The 16268-nt window shown below is 37.7% G+C and overlaps 1 protein-coding gene across 1 annotated transcript; it reads right to left on the bottom strand.

Moving 5' to 3' along the window:
* Positions 1-6666: 6666 nt before the first annotated feature.
* LOC592123 (phosphoinositide 3-kinase regulatory subunit 4) lies at positions 6667-15884 on the bottom strand (the record flags this gene model as incomplete). Its single annotated transcript, XM_030974793.1, is given in 9 exon segments — positions 6667-6962; positions 7570-7785; positions 9074-9263; positions 10204-10366; positions 12178-12522; positions 13556-13751; positions 14425-14525; positions 15232-15414; positions 15747-15884. Coding segments are annotated over 9 exon segments (1812 nt in total), but the record flags the coding sequence as incomplete, so codon positions are not given.
* Between the last annotated feature and the right edge of the window lie 384 nt (positions 15885-16268).

Genomic DNA, 16268 nt, shown 5'->3' with positions numbered 1-16268 from the left:
TAAAAAGTTCTACACAAAGAATTTGCAAATAATGAATAGTGAATAATGAAATAGTTGCCTCATTATGAGCTGAAAAGGTGTGACGGGAAACTCGCAATCGACTCGGAGTTTCAGGGGCCTTATTATTTAAGATATTTGTAGGTCTATTTATACTTCGTACATGTAGGCCTATATATCAATTGCTATTATAGTCAATTTAATTGTGATTTGAGTGGCAATACTACCTTGTGATAATACTCTATGTAGGCCTAAATAAATTTGGTACCCCAAGTGTGCAGTCAAAATCGTCTCTCTATACTTTGTATAAGAGCTTCCAAAACTAAAGATCTATCGCTATGATCTACAGGCCTAGGCTATAGGCCTACTTGTAGCTTTTGTTGATAGTCTAAAAATACTCATGATTACTTTTCATCGGATTACAAAAAATAATTACGGTCTAGTTTAAATTCATGTATATTATAATAATAGGATCTATATTAAGATTTGAGAAACACGCAACAATATTTCCTTTCCCAAAAAATTATATTCAAATACGAGGATACCAAACTCCAAAGTATTTTTACAGGTCTCGGGTCTATATTTATTTTGTTCTGTATTTTGAGTTTTTGCTGTTACGAGTTTATATTCATAATTGATATCGAATATTATTGTTACCAATCAGGGCCTCATGGAACCACCACTATCAGGGAAATTAGCCACCCTGTCTAAATATCAGAAATATATAGCTCGAACGCGTCATTTAAATAGACTACGACCTGACCTCTCTGAAAAGGCGACCTCATTCTCATAACATTACTCATCGTGCTCTATTTTGTGTGCATAGCGCACTGACGACCGACTATGCATTGACCTCAGTGCGACTATGTACTTATGCGCGTCTAGTATGTGTGCAAATGTGATTTATACACATACGTATGCTGTATGTATGTGTATGTAGCGCGTGTGTTATAAGTGTTCTGGGTACTTGTGTGTGTAATTATGTCCGGCATGAGCGCATGATATGCATGCGATACTAGAAAAGCAAACTGTGCATACGTAATTAGGTGTAATCTTGATATAAATTGAGATGTGTATATATACGTGTGTTTTACGTAAATGATCCAATTCTGGTTTTAATACACTAGCTACATAAATGCAAGGGAAACCCAACCCGAGTAACAATTGTAATTGTGCGAAAAACAGAAAAATCAAAGAAATATATAGTTGAAAGTTTGAACTATTAAATCGGACAAAGGAAATAATAAGAAAACTCCTTGCCCTAGACATACATCTATGTGAATCTCAAATTAGCATATTGGTCACTCGACTATGATGTAGAAATATCCAGGTACAACAACTCTGTCAGGCGTCACATGTAGGCGGCCTACACTGAATTATCATTAAAGGAGAATTAACCTTTTATAAAGCAGATTGCTTGGACGTACAAATGGAGAAAAATCAAAGAAGCACATTAGTGAAGGTTTGAGAAAAATCGGATAAATAATAAGCTCAGATCGCACAGTGATGGGCACTAGGCTTTAGAAGTTTTGAATTATTATCAATAAAAAGTGTCAATTAAAAAAAAAAAACCTAGTAGGCCTTCATGTAGATCATATGAGGAACCTGGGAAATGAAGAGAGCTTGAAAATATCAGTATAGGGGTAAGATACAGATCCGCTACTAGTACTAGGATTTACGGTGAATGGGGGGGGGGGGGGGTATAGGCATACACATTTTTGACCCACCTTCAATTCAATCAATAGGCATAAAGTAGGATAACATAGTTTTCACTAAACTGTCGCATTCAATTTTAGCAATGTTTTCATGCATTAAAGTGATTGCGATCGATTGCGTTCGCAAGTGCACGCATATGCGCGCGATCAACTGTGATGTGAATATATTTCACTTTAAAAGTCCCCCCAAAAGACCCGCCGCAACTCTAAATAAATTTTTGAAAAAATATATTTTTTCGCCACCGATTAGTTTTTACTTTGAGATTCCCGCCGCAACTTAAATCATCTTTTAAAAAATAGAAAATATTGCGTCATAAAAGATAACAAGTCCGCCAATTTGATTTTGGTTTAGAGAGTTCGAAAAGGATCCACCTTCAATTTAATCAACTAGCCTAAAGAAAGATAACATAGTTTTCACTAAACTGTCGCATTCAATTTTAGCAATGTTTTCATGCATTAAAGTGATTGCGATCGATTGCGTTCGCAAGTGCACGCATATGCACGCGATCAACTTACTGTGACGTGAATATATATATATTCTACTTTAAAAGTCCCCCCAAAAGACCCGCCGCAACTTAAATCATTTTTTGAAAAAGAGACAAATATTGCGTCATAAAAGATAATAAGTCCGCCCATTCGATTTTGGTTTAGAGAGTTCGAAAAGGATCCACCTTCAATTTAATACAAAATAGGGCATGGGTGTCGATCCCGGGGGGGGGGGGGTGGGGGTGGGGGGATACATCCCCCCCCCCCCCCAATATTTCAGGTGGGGGTGGCCTGTACATTACCATCAAAAAAAAAATAAAGAGAAAAATTAATGAGAGCCCGATGAGAGTAGTTAACGGTTATTACTCGCAAGATGACCATCAATATACACATTTTGCTATCTCATTTTCATGATACATACGCAAATGAGACAACCGTATTTGAGACAAGAATAAATTGAATTCTCGCTCATACGGCTTCATCAGGAATTGATGAATTTATTCAATTTATTCAATCTAAAAGCTAAATGTTAAGCGCGAAGCGCAAAAGTGCAAAAAAAGAAGTAGAGAGTAGGAATAAGAAACAGAGAGGATACAGGCGCGTAGCCATGGGGGTGTGTGGCGGTGGGGGCGGTCGCCCGCCCCCCCCCCCCAAAAAAAAAGAGAGAGAGAGAGAGAGAGAGAGAGAGAAAGAAGAAAGGAAGAGGACGTAAGAAGAAAAAGGATTAAGAGTCGAGAACGGTACAACGAATCGTCTTCTTTCTCTAATAATTTAATGAAACGTCAAAGCTTCCGCGTTTCGCGCGGGAACGGGGGGGGGGGAGGAACTGAATTAAGACATGGAGTAAGGGTCGAGAATGGTACAACGAAACGTCTTCTTTCTTTAATAATTGAATGAAACGTCAGAGTTTCCGTGCTATGCGCGGAGGAATTGGAACTTGATTCATACAAGGATTAAGAGTCGAAAACGGTACAACGAATCGCCTTCTTTATTGAACGAAACATCAAAGCTTCCGCGCTTTGTGCGGGAAGGGGGGGGGGGGGACTAAATTCAGTCAAGGATTAAGAGTCGAGAATGGTACAACGAATCGTCTTCTTTCCTTAATAATTTAATGAAACGTCAACAGAAACTGAATTTAGACAAGGATAAAGATTCGAGAACGGTACAACGAATCGTCTTCTTTCTCTAATAATTTAATGAAACGCAAAAGCTTCCACGCTTCGCGCGGGAAGGGGGGGGGGAGAACTGAATTCAATCAAGGATAAAGAGTCGAGAATGGTACAACGAAACGTTTTCTTTCTTTAATAATTTAATGAAACGTCAGAGTTTCCACGCTATGCACGGAGGTATTGGAACTTGATTCAAACAAGGATTAAGAGTCGAGAATGGTACAACGAATCGCCTTCTTTCTCTAATAATGTAATGAAACGACAAAGCTTCCGCGCTTCACGCGGGATGGGGGGGGGGGGGAGGGGAACTGAATTCAGTTAAGAATTAACAGTCCAGAATGGTACAACGAAACGTCTTATTTCTTTAATAATTTAATGAAACGCCAAAGTAAACTGAATTTAGACAAGGATTGAGAGTAGAAAACTGTACAACGAATCGCCTTCTTTCTCTTATAATTTAATGAAACGTCAAAGCTTCCGCGCTTTGCGCAGGAAGGGGGGGGGAGGAGAGGAAGAAACTGAATTCAGTCAAGGATAAAGAATCCAGAATGATACAACGAAACGTCTTCTTTCTTTAATAATTTAATGAAACGCCAAAGTAAACTGAATTTAGACAAGGATTAAGAGTCGAAAACTGTACAACGAATCACCTTCTTTCTCTTATAATTTAATGAAACGTCAAAGCTTCCGCGCTTCGCGCAAGAAGGGGGGGGAGGAAGAAACTGAATTCAGTCAAAGATAAAGAATCCAGAATGGTACAACGAAACGTCTTCTTTCTTTCATAAATTAATGAAACGTCGGAGTTTCCGCGCTATGCGCGGAGGAATTGGAACTTGATTCAAACAAGGATTAAGAGTCGAAAACGGTACAACGAATCGCATTCTTTCTCTTATAATTTAATGAAATATCAAAGCTTCCGCGCTTTGCGCGGGAAGGGGGGGGGGGTGGGGGAACTGAATTCAGACAAGGATTAAGAGTCGAGAATGGTACAACGAATCGTCTTCTTTCTTTAATAATTTAATGAAACGTCAAAAGAAATTGAATCTAGACAAGGATTAAGAGTCGAGAATGGTACAACGAATCGTCTTCTTTCTTTAATAATTTAATGAAACGTCAAAAGAAATTGAATCTAGACAAGGATTAAGAGTCGAGAATGGTACAACGAATCGTCTTCTTTCTTTAATGAAACGTCCGAGCTTCCGCGCTACGCGGTAAGATACAGATCCGCTACTAGTATTTCATGTGAATGGGGGGTATAGAAATACAATTTTTTGACCCACCTTCAATTCAATCAATAGGCATAAAGTAGGATAACATAGTTTTTACTTAACTGTCGCATTCAATTTTAGCAATGTTTTCATGCATTAAAGTGATTACGATCAATTGCGTTCGCAAGTGCACGCATATGCGCGCGATCAACTGTGATGTGAATATATTTCACTTTAAAAGTCCCCCCAAAAGACCCGCCGCAACTTAAATCATTTTTTGAAAAAGAGAAAATATTGCGTCATATAAGATATTAAGTCCGCCAATTTGATTTTGGTTTAGAGAGTTTGAAAAGGATCCACCTTCAATTTAATCAACATGCCTAAAGAAAGATAACATAGTTTTCACTAAACTGTCGCATTCAATTTTAGCAATGTTTTCATGCATTAAAGTGATTGCGATCGATTGTGTTCGGAAGTGCGCGCAGTCAACTGTGAGGTGAATATATTTCACTTTAAAAATTAAAAGACCTGCCGCAACTTAAATCATTTTTTGAAAAAGAGATAGCGTCTAATATATTTTTTCTCCGCCGATTAGTTATCACTTTGAGGTTCCCCCGCAACTTAAATCGTCTTTTGAAAAATAGATAAATATTGCGTTTTATAAGATAGCAAGTCTACCGATTAATTTGGTTTAGCGAATTCAAAAAGGATCCACTTACAATTTAATCAATATGCCTAAAGAAAGATAACATAGATTTCACTAAACTGTCGCATTCAATTTTAGCAATGTTTTCCATGCATTAAAGTTAGTGATTGCGATCGATTGCGATCGCAAGTGCACGCATATGCGCGCGATCAACTGCCACGTGAATAGTTTTCACTTTAAAATTCCCCAAAAGACCCACCGCAACTTGAATCTTTTTTCCAAAAAATAAGAGACAAAAAAATGCGGCATAAAAGATAACAAGTCAGCCGATTCGATTTTGGTTTAGAGAGTTCGAAAAGGTTCCGCCTTCAATTTAATAAAAAATAGAGTGATATTGTCTAACATATTTTTTCGTAACCGACTAGTTTTCACTTTCATATTCCCGCCGCAACTTAAATCATCTTATGAAAAATAGAAAGGTATTGCGTCTGATAAGATAACAAGTCCACCAATTTAATTGTGGTTTCAGAGAGAGTTCGAAAAGGATCCACCTTCAATTTAATCAACTAGCCTAAAGAAAGATAACCTAGTATTCACTTAAGTGCCGCATTCAATTTAGCAATTCCATGCATTAAAGTGATTGCTATCGCAAGTGCACGCATATGCGCGCGATCAACTGTCACGTGAATAGTTTTCACTTTAAAATTCCCCCAAAAGACCCGCCGCAACTTTGAATCGTTTTTTGGAAAAAGAGGCAAATATTGCGTCATAAAAGAAAATAAGTTCGCCGATTTCATTTTGGTTTAGATATTTTGAAAAGGATCGCCTTCAATTTAATAAAAATAGAAAGATAACGTCTATTACATTTTGTCCGCCGATTAGTTTCCCGCCGAAACTTAAATCGTCTTTTGAAAAATAGTATTGCGTCTGATAAGATTTTAATTTTGGTTTAGCGAATTAAAAAAGGAACCGCCTTAAATTCAATCGAAATTGAAAGATAACGTCTAATATATTTTTTCACCGCCGATTAGTTATCACTTTGAGGTTCCCGCCGCAACTTAAATCGTCTTTTGAAAAAATAGATAAATATTGCGTCTCATTAGATAACAAGTCTACCGATTAAATTTTGGTTTAGCGAATTCAAAAGTCATCCGCCTTCAATTTAGTCAAAAAATGAACGTCTAATATATTTTTTCCCCGCCGATTAGATTTCACTTTGAGATTCCCGCCGCAACATTATGCGTAAGTAGCAACAATAACTGACAAAAATAAAAAAGCAAACTATCGCCAACAGAGGGCGACATTTCATACGGAAAGACTGCATTACATTTTAGCAATGTTTTCCACGCACAAAGCTGATCGCGATCAATCGCGTTCGCGCGCAAGTGCACGCGTATGCGCGCGATCCACTGTGACGTTGATCGCAGGCGGAACTGTATATCTCTTTCACACATGTTATCATCAATAAGAGTCTGAAGAAGAATTTAGTATCCTTTTTTTAATATAAATCTTTAAAAAAGAAGAATTTAGTATCTTACCATGTCTCTGCTGGTTGCGTAACCGGAAGGCCTCGGTAGGGGATCTCAGATCCCAGCCCACGAGATAGCCCTGCGATGTAGCATAGACCAGGATTGATTGTGGACCTGTATCAAAGTGGGCCAGGTCTACTGGTACACCCTCCTCGCTTACATTCAGCTGTCGTTTGTCCAGAGGAGCTAGTCTAGGTGGACTCGCTTCTATTCTGTAAGACAAAATGTAAGGCAAAAATACATTAGGTTGCAGAAATCGTATCATATGAATGCAAAGATATATGTGCATCCAAACATAAATTGATGCAAATTGAAGAAAATAATTTGAATGAGTGCCCATGTAAATGAACAAACTCAATCCCCCCCCCCCCTCCATAAACAAGATGTCAGTGCAAGTTGTGAGAATATATTGTTCCTATAACCAATAATTAACAGATAAATGTTTATCAATGGTAAACTGAAGTAAGTAATACTGGAAAATGTTTTATTATAATACTGTGAAGATAAATGTAAGAATAATAATCATCGGTCAAAATAGTTACAGGTCCAATACTGAACAATGGTTCATGACAGTTTATTTCATTAGTGTTTCTAAAAATAGCTTGTATATCAAGATCAATATCATTTAAATACCTTTCAAAAGCAAAACATCATGTCATGACAAGGGTCAATATTGAATACGGTACCCTTTTTTCCTCCACAACATCACAATATTTGTATATCATCAAACTATCGTCCAGAAATAACAGAGTTACAAAGAAGACAATGTTAAATTGGAGCAATACAAACAACATCTACAAATCCAGAAGCAGTGATTACCTATTGACGTGTATGGAGCCGTCATCTGACCCGGAAGCGATACTGTGCGACGACTGACAGAAGGTCAACGTCTTGATCTTGCCTGGTTGTCTGTTGTACGTCTGTCTTGACTTGTTAGTGTTGGCCTTGCCGATGAGCTTCGTGCAGTCCCATACCTTCACCGTGCCGTCGTCAGAACACGTCGAGAAGAGTGTGTGATCGTAGCTGACTTGTAATCTGGAACATAAACCAGTTACATGCACATAGTTTAATTTGTCACTTTCTTTTTCCACTTCCTTTTAAGAATGTCATCCATTTTATTACTAGCTCATGATAGATAGATAGATAAGCAGATCAACACAAAGATAGATAGACAGACAGATACAGAGACAAACAAACAGACAGATGGAGGGATAGATAGATAGATAGACACAAAGATAGATAGACAGACAGATACAGAGACAAACAAACAGACAGATGGAGGGATAGATAGATAGATAGACATAAAGATAGATAGACAGACAGATACAGAGACAAACACACAGACAGATGGAGGGATATATAGATAGATTGACAGACAGACAGACAGATACAGAGACGAACAAACAGACTGATACATGGATAGATATATAGATAGATTGACAGACAGACAGACAGATACAGAGACGAACAAACAGACTGATATATGGATATATAGACAGACAGACAGACAGATACAATGACGAACAAACAGACTGATATATGGATAGATATATAGATAGATTGACAGACAGTCAGACAGATACAGAGACGAACAAACAGACTGATATATGGATATATAGACAGACAGACAGACAGATACAATGACGAACAAACAGACTGATATATGGATAGATAGACAGACAGACAGACAGACAGATAGACAGATAAATAGATAGATAGATAGTTCTTTCGTCCACAGTGGAAGTTCAAACCATGATTTATAAAAATGCTTTACACGTATACCTTCATCATGAATTTGGGCTGATGTGGTCAGTTTATCAATCTCGAACACATTTTATCTAGCTAATCTAATTCAATATTATAGTCCCTATACTATAAGTAATGCATAGTGACACATTCTATTTTAGTTAATATTGAACTATATCAATGAACATGTACATTAGCTTGTTTCAACTTGTTGTATTTTACTGTGAAAATGACAATGTTTATAGTCTTCTGAATTTTGTATTTTTGTTAATGATAAAACCAACAATCAATTGAAATTGAATTGAAAATAGTTTTTGCTTTATCTCATTACAATACCATTAAATAAAATATTTCTCCCCAATAATTTTTTCTATTAAAGACCCTCTGCACTAGTTTGGCATAGAGGGATTAGACCACACAGCATGGTCAATGACATTGAGGTGGCTATCTCATCTACTCAGCTCTCACTTAACATAAGAAAAAGAGGATGGGGGACCAATAGTCACTGATTATGCACTGTTTGTTATATAGAGGGCGCAAGTAGCTACAAGTAATACAGTGGGGCTTTAAATCTTACCTATTGACAGCACCTTTGTGTTCATGAAGATGAGCTATCAACAGTCCTCTTGGTTTCCAATTCGACTGCGGAGCCTTCGCATTGAAGGTGGTGTCGTGGATGAGCATCTTCCGCATGATGTCCATGGCATACTGATCTCGCTTCCGAGTGACGAGGCTTCGTAGGTTCAGATGACAAGAAGAGACTTGGACTGAATGATAATTTGAAATGAATGATAATTTGAATATTCATGATCTTGGACTGAATGATAATTTGAATATTCATGATCTTGGACTGAATGATAGTTTGAATATTCATGATCTTGGACTGAATGATAATTTGATTATTCATGATCTTGGACTGAATGATAATTTGAATATTCATGATCTTGGACTGAATGATAATTTGAATATTCATGATCTTGGACTGAATGATAATTTAAATATTCATGATCTTGGACTGAATGATAATTTGAATATTCATGATCTTGGACTGAATGATAATTTGATTATTCATGACCTTGGACAGAATGATAATTTGAATATTCATGATCTTGGACTGAATGATAATTTGATTATTCATGATCTTGGACTGAATTATAATTTGAATATTCATGATCAAGAGTCAGGAAATACTTTCTATTTCTCTTTGATATATCATATGACCAGAGATTGTTGGTGGAAGCAAGGACACACAGTTTCTAACTTACAACATGGATGTGCCTCACAAAATTCATATGAATATTATGGGGATGTAAACACATTGTGCAACACATAAACACAACTGCAACTAATGCAAGGGATATGATGAAAACATTGATTCCTCTTGAATTTTCTACTTCTGAGTTGATATTCCAATTGGGAAAGTCAAATATGTAACTCTTACAGCCACTATTAGGGATTGCAAGCCCTCAAAAATGTATCTATCGATATTGATATCAGTATCGGGCTCTTAATTTCATCAGCAAATTTTTAGCACGATTTACGACGTCTTGACTGCTCTAAACACAAACAATGACAATAACACCCAACTTGAAATCACTCATTGTGTGATGCTACTGGCTTAGGCTCCTGAACAGGCTTTTGAATGATTTTTAAACCAAATGTATGTTTCTGAAATGTGAATATCGAAATGTAAGGTAATGTACTCACTGTGTGATGCTACTGGTTTAGACTCCTGAACAGGCTTTTTGACGGGTATTCCCTCGGCTGCGGCTTGGAGCTGTGACATACGGATCGGTTCGTTGGCCATGAGACCCTTGTTTATCTGTCCCTTGCCCCCTCCCTGTGCTGCATCCGTCTGAGTTGGGGATACCTGAAGCAAACGTCACGGTTCAATAATAATAATAATAGTTTGTTCTTTTATAGTGCATTTCAGGACCGCAGACCCTCTCAAAGGGTTTTACAGATATATTATTACCCAGGTCATCGGATTCAGGCTTACCCGCACACAATGTATGCACATTCTCCACTCCCTGGGAAGGATTCCGGCCAGTCGCCATTTCACAAGCGCACACTTGCTCATTCAACTATCACTTGGGTGGTGAGTGGCAAATGTGGATTAACGTCTTGCTAAAGGACATTAGTGCTGTGGCGGGACTTGAACCCCGTATCCTGTGAGCTGGGGTCGGGTGACTTATCCACTAGACCACAACACCAATGCGGAGATGTCATGGTTTAGTGGTTCATTCAATTGGCTATCACCGGAGTGTTGGCTCAGTCAGTAGAGCGTCCGCCTCACAACCGGGAGGTCGTGGGTTCGAACCCCAGCCGCGTCATACCAAAAGACGTTAAAAGATGGGAGTTGTTGCTACCTTGTTTGGCGTTCAACAATAAGGGATAGACCAACGTCGGTCTGGCGCTGCTCAGTGGCTGCCGGGCTCACGATCAATTGGGCAAAAAGAATTTCCGTTTCGGTTTAATAAAATTTGGAGTGGACTATTAGATTATTATATTATTATTATATTATCTATGAAGGGGTCGAGGGTTCAAATCCAAGCCCGGCAATAACGTCCTTTGGCAAGACATCAATCCATGTTTGCCACTCTCCATCCAGGTGTGAATGGGTACCTGATATATGCTAGCGAGTTAAATATTTGGCCGCTTGGCTAAGACCAGAGTTATAATGTTAGAGCACCAACGGTTACACAGTGTGATGGACAGAAACTTAGGCCAATTTACTCCTTATTTTAGGTACGATCCCATTCTACCATAATGTACTGTATTAGCTATCTACAGGTATGATGAAAATCTGTCAAAGTTTGAAGAAACAGAGCAAGCAGAAGGTAATGTAGCCTAAATAAATGATTCAATGATAGGGTTAAAAAGATCTATTTCACAATCTACTTTAGCACCCAAAATCATTTTTTTAACCAGGCCCTATTGCATACAACTTGGCGCTAATGGTAACTTTGCCATCGACACCCAACAGCCAATCAAATCAAGGTTTCCATAAAAGTTACACTTAACGGGTTGTATGCAATAGGGCCTGGTTAAAAAAACTGATTTTGGGTGCTAAAGTAGATTGTGAAATAGATCTTTTTAACTCTATTATTGAATCATTTATTTAGGCTACATTACCTTCTGCTTATCAATTCTGCTTTATCAATTAGATATCAAGGTCCTCACAAATGGAACCACAACGCATTTAAACTTAAACTGAAAAGAACAATACTTGCCACTTATTGATATATTGAAATACATAATTGATTCATATATTTTGTTAGCATGTAACATTATTATTATTGTATTGTATTGTATTGTATCGTTTTTCATCGTATTGTATTGTATAGTATCTGTATGTTTTTATGTTTGGGGTTGCTTGTTTACAAGTTTTTAACTTATTTTAGCAATCCCGGTATTTATGATGATTTCATTTGTAATGATTTCATTTTGATGTTTTTATCTTTTGCCGAATAAATGTGAATTTGATGATGATGAACGGCAAAGTAGCATCAATCCTAAGTTTCATGCAACAGAGCCCAATCAATGCAGAGCCCTATCGATGCATATCGATGTAATATCTCTAGTTTCTTAAAATGGTGTTTAACAGGTTCTTAGAAAGACAACAGAAAACACAAGGAGATAATGTTTTAAAGAAAAATGCAGGACAGAGAGAAAGAGTACCTGCTTGCCACTTCCTTGCTGTTGCTTTGTCGGACTCTGCCTCTGAGTCGCTGCCTTTGCGTCCACCCCTTGTTGCGCCTGTTGCTGAGCTGTTTGCTGCTGTTGCTTGAGTTGCCCTTGAGCCTGGGGCTGTACCTGGATGGAGGAGGGGGGTGTCTGATCCTGGCCTCCGGGGGGTTTCTGCGGGGCGGCCTTGGAGGCGGAGCGCTGGACGGGGGCGTGAGGGGGAGGCAGGTCACCCCCTGAGGGGTGGAGGGGTGGGGTGTTGATGGATGTTTGCTGTTGGGAGGCCTTGATTGGTTTTGTGTCGGCGGCTGTACCAAACATACTCCTCCATTCCTCGTTCTGCGACAAATTTTGTTGAAATGAAAGGATGAGAAGATGGAATATGCAAAACAGTGTTGACAATGATCAGAAATAGATAGTGTATTAATATAAGCTTGTAAGGGTACTAGAATTAATCAATGGAGATCATAATTGAACCTGCAGATATGCGGTTCTCAAGAAGAATACCTAGAGAATCACAGACTGACAGATTCATCAGATTGCGGGACCTCTTTCACAAAGCCTTATATCAATTACAAATGACAAAAATTAGTGAAAACTCTGCTGATGACCAATCAAAAGCAAGGATTTCACTTATAACAAAAAAACTGTCATTTGTCACTGATGAGCAGTTTTGTGAAATGGGCCCCAGGGTGTGCTTGATAATGCATATAGCGGTAGATCCCTTTTAAGATCAAACAGAAAAGACATATCCAGTTTATATGACATACACTTAGCGGAGCATACACGGAAAATAGGATTTTAAATGAAAATTTAAAGTTAAAGAAAAGCAGAAGGAGACAGCATATCAAATATGAGGATCTATTCACTAGGTGGACTTGCAATGGTCATTTACAATGGTGGCATCTCTCATTGCCACTATTGTAAATGATTTTTATTTTCAACATGGAGTGTAAATAAATGAATCCTCAAATAATATGCCATTCCTTCATAGCGCATATCTCATTATGATTTATAAGATGATGACGTGGATCCTAATCAAATGATTGGTTGAAAGCGTACATGTGACCAGACATTTATTTTGCCTAACACATAGTTATCAAATGCTAATGACCGGTCATCAGTAAAATCATGTTGTAAAACATCATTTTATAAAAACAAATAAAACATAATCTTATAAAACAAATAATACACATCATTTTGTTCGAGCATTAGTAAAATTACTCACACTCGGTACCTTCAAAACCGTCCAAACATCCTCGGCTATAGCCTCAAACGTGTTACCTTGTGTAGGTAGTTCTTACTAATGTCTTCACTGTTGTGTATTATTTGTATAATAATGCTTTTATGCGCTAGCAATTTTCACTCTTACCATTGCCGGATCTATTGCACTCTGCTTCTTCTTGGACTTCTTGGTTTGAGCCTTGTCTGTGACCTCTGACCTGAGGTCAGGTGGCTTGATGAGGTCAGCGTGATTCTTCTGAATGGCTGGATAGACGCTGAGGTTGACCTGACCTGGGGTGAAGGGGTCGTGGGGTGACGATGATTGGTTCGATAGATCGCCCATCCTAAGAGAAATACATATACCATAGTAAGAAGGGTTGGATAGAGAGGAGGCGTGGTCTGAGAAAGAGCACAAAGCAACAAAACAAAAAAGCAAAGCAAGGCAACACACTACAGCAATGCAACAAAAAACAATGCAATGCTTTGTAATACCATGCAATGCAATCAAATTAATCTCCACCCAACTCAATTATATTATTTAATGAGTCTATGCATAATATCTCTATCATTTTCCATGAATGGTTGTACATGCATTATGGGTACAATCACGAAAGATAAACAAATATAAGTCACTTAGATGGAGGTCATGTGTAACAATGCTAGCATTTTCATCCATACAACAACTACTCAAATAACGACATTGGATTCTTTAATAATTGACTGCTTTCGTATTTGAACTGCTGAAATTCATTTGAGGTGGCCGAAATGAAAGTTAATGATTAGAGTTTCCTTTGGATGGCCTTTATAAACAGTTTTGACTGCATAGACTTTAAAGCCCCACTGCACTACTTATAGCTGCTTGCTCCCTCTATATAGCAAACAGGTTGGTCCCCCATGATCCTCTTTTTCTTCTGTTAATTGAGAGCTGATTTGATGAGGTAACCACCTATTAGTGACCTTGCATGGAGGTCTAATCCCCCTGGCCAAACTAGTACAGATGGGCTTTAATTTACTTACCCAATCTTAGCCTTAGACTGCTTCAACATGATCTCTCTCAGAAAGAGGAGCTTATCTTCGTCTTCTTCAGTCATCCCCTGTGACTGCAGTTTCCTCAGAAGCTGGAGGTGAAAAATTGCAAATTATAGAGACGGGATCTTTCATATTCAACTTTTACTTCATTATGATCTAGGAAAGTTAAAAAACACCAATGCCATTTCAAAATAACATCATAGAGCAGCATATTGAAAATGGAAAAAAAAGTCTAGTCTCTTCATGTAAACCTGCACACTGATCAAATCAAATTGAAATTTATCATTCCTTCTTACAAATGTTTACTGTTTAATGATAAAAAGTAATACAGCAAACACTGCAATGAAAAAGGGAACCTGGCAAAGATCAGAAGGGCATGACCTTGTATTCTTTTAAATACAGTTATTGCCCTTCTAGTTCTCAGTTAATATTTGTCAAATTTTTCTTCCTCACATTATCACATTAGACAGGAAAGACGTTCCACAAACAAAAAATACCATGGATTTCAAACATTTTTAGAACAAACACCTTCACACAAATACAGTAAAACCTGTCTATAGTGACCGCCCAAGGGAAACACAAAAAGTGGTCTTTAAAGGAAGGTTCCTTCAGTGCATGTTTCAATGAGAAGCCATTTTTCAAGGGAAACAAAATATGTGGTCTTTGTGGACAGGTGGTCTTTGTAGACAGGTTCCTTTAGCACATGTTTCAATGAGAAACCATTTTCAAGGGGAAAAAAAATTGTGGTCTTTGTAGACAGGTGGTCGCTAAAGCAGGTTTGACTGTACTTCATACCTGCGCCATTTGTCCAATCTCTAGTTCGTTGTACTCTGGTTTATGACCCGGTCTAACACACAGGTTACGTATCAGCTGCCGGTCCGTCAGGTTGTCGAAGAAGTCGATGATGATCGGGGAGCGGAGGATGTAGTCGTAGACGGCTCGAGATACAGGGCACTTCAGCACGCTCATGATGATAGCCTGCACAATAAAAAGAAAAGATGGGAAACATTATTGGCAGAAAATACCCTTTCGCAGACATTTGATTAGATACAAAACATTTTTTCACTTTCAATGCAAATCCATGTCCAAAAAATACAAATAATGTCAACTGTAAAATTTTAAACAGAGACAATAATGTAACAGATTAAAGAAACAAAGCTCTCTTTCAACCTGTATGGTCAGTTTCTAAGAGAATGATAGTAGGAGTGGTGTAAACTAATATAATGCACATCTTTAAAAAGAAAATATAACTGTCAATTTTAAAACATTTTTTACACATAATACTGTATCACAGATATATGAATACAAACCTCTTTATCAATCTGTATGATGGGTTTTTTAAGGAATGGTAGTAGGAGCGGTGTCAGGTTGCAGTGCACATCAGCAATATTGAGAGATCTTGCGATGGCGGCTATGAAACCAACCGTAGCTTGACGAATCCACAGATTCTACCATAAAGAAGAAATATTACAATTTGAGCTGTAGCAGCAGAAGAATATCAATTCAATTCAATTTTTCAATTTTATTTATTTCTACAGATTCATAAAAAGACAATATAAATTACAATCAAATATAAAGGCCTTTAATAAAAGATTAACCTGCAGGGGGGATCAAAAACCACAGAGGTTTTTCTAGGATCATCCCCTGCTTAAAACTACAATATTAAAATACAATAACAACTAAGTAGATCATTTAATAATAATAATTATAACCTATGATTCTATAGCGCATTTCATCGTTGGAGAAGTTAACAATGTGCTTTACAATAACAAAACAACAAAATTGCAGATAACTACTAATTCACTTACTAAAGAAATATCAAAATATGAACA

The sequence above is a fragment of the Strongylocentrotus purpuratus genome, unplaced genomic scaffold (assembly GCF_000002235.5).
Source record: "Strongylocentrotus purpuratus isolate Spur 01 unplaced genomic scaffold, Spur_5.0 spur5_contig_780, whole genome shotgun sequence".
Classification (NCBI taxonomy): Eukaryota; Metazoa; Echinodermata; class Echinoidea; order Camarodonta; family Strongylocentrotidae; genus Strongylocentrotus; species Strongylocentrotus purpuratus.
This window is presented reverse-complemented; position numbering and strand designations above follow the sequence as displayed.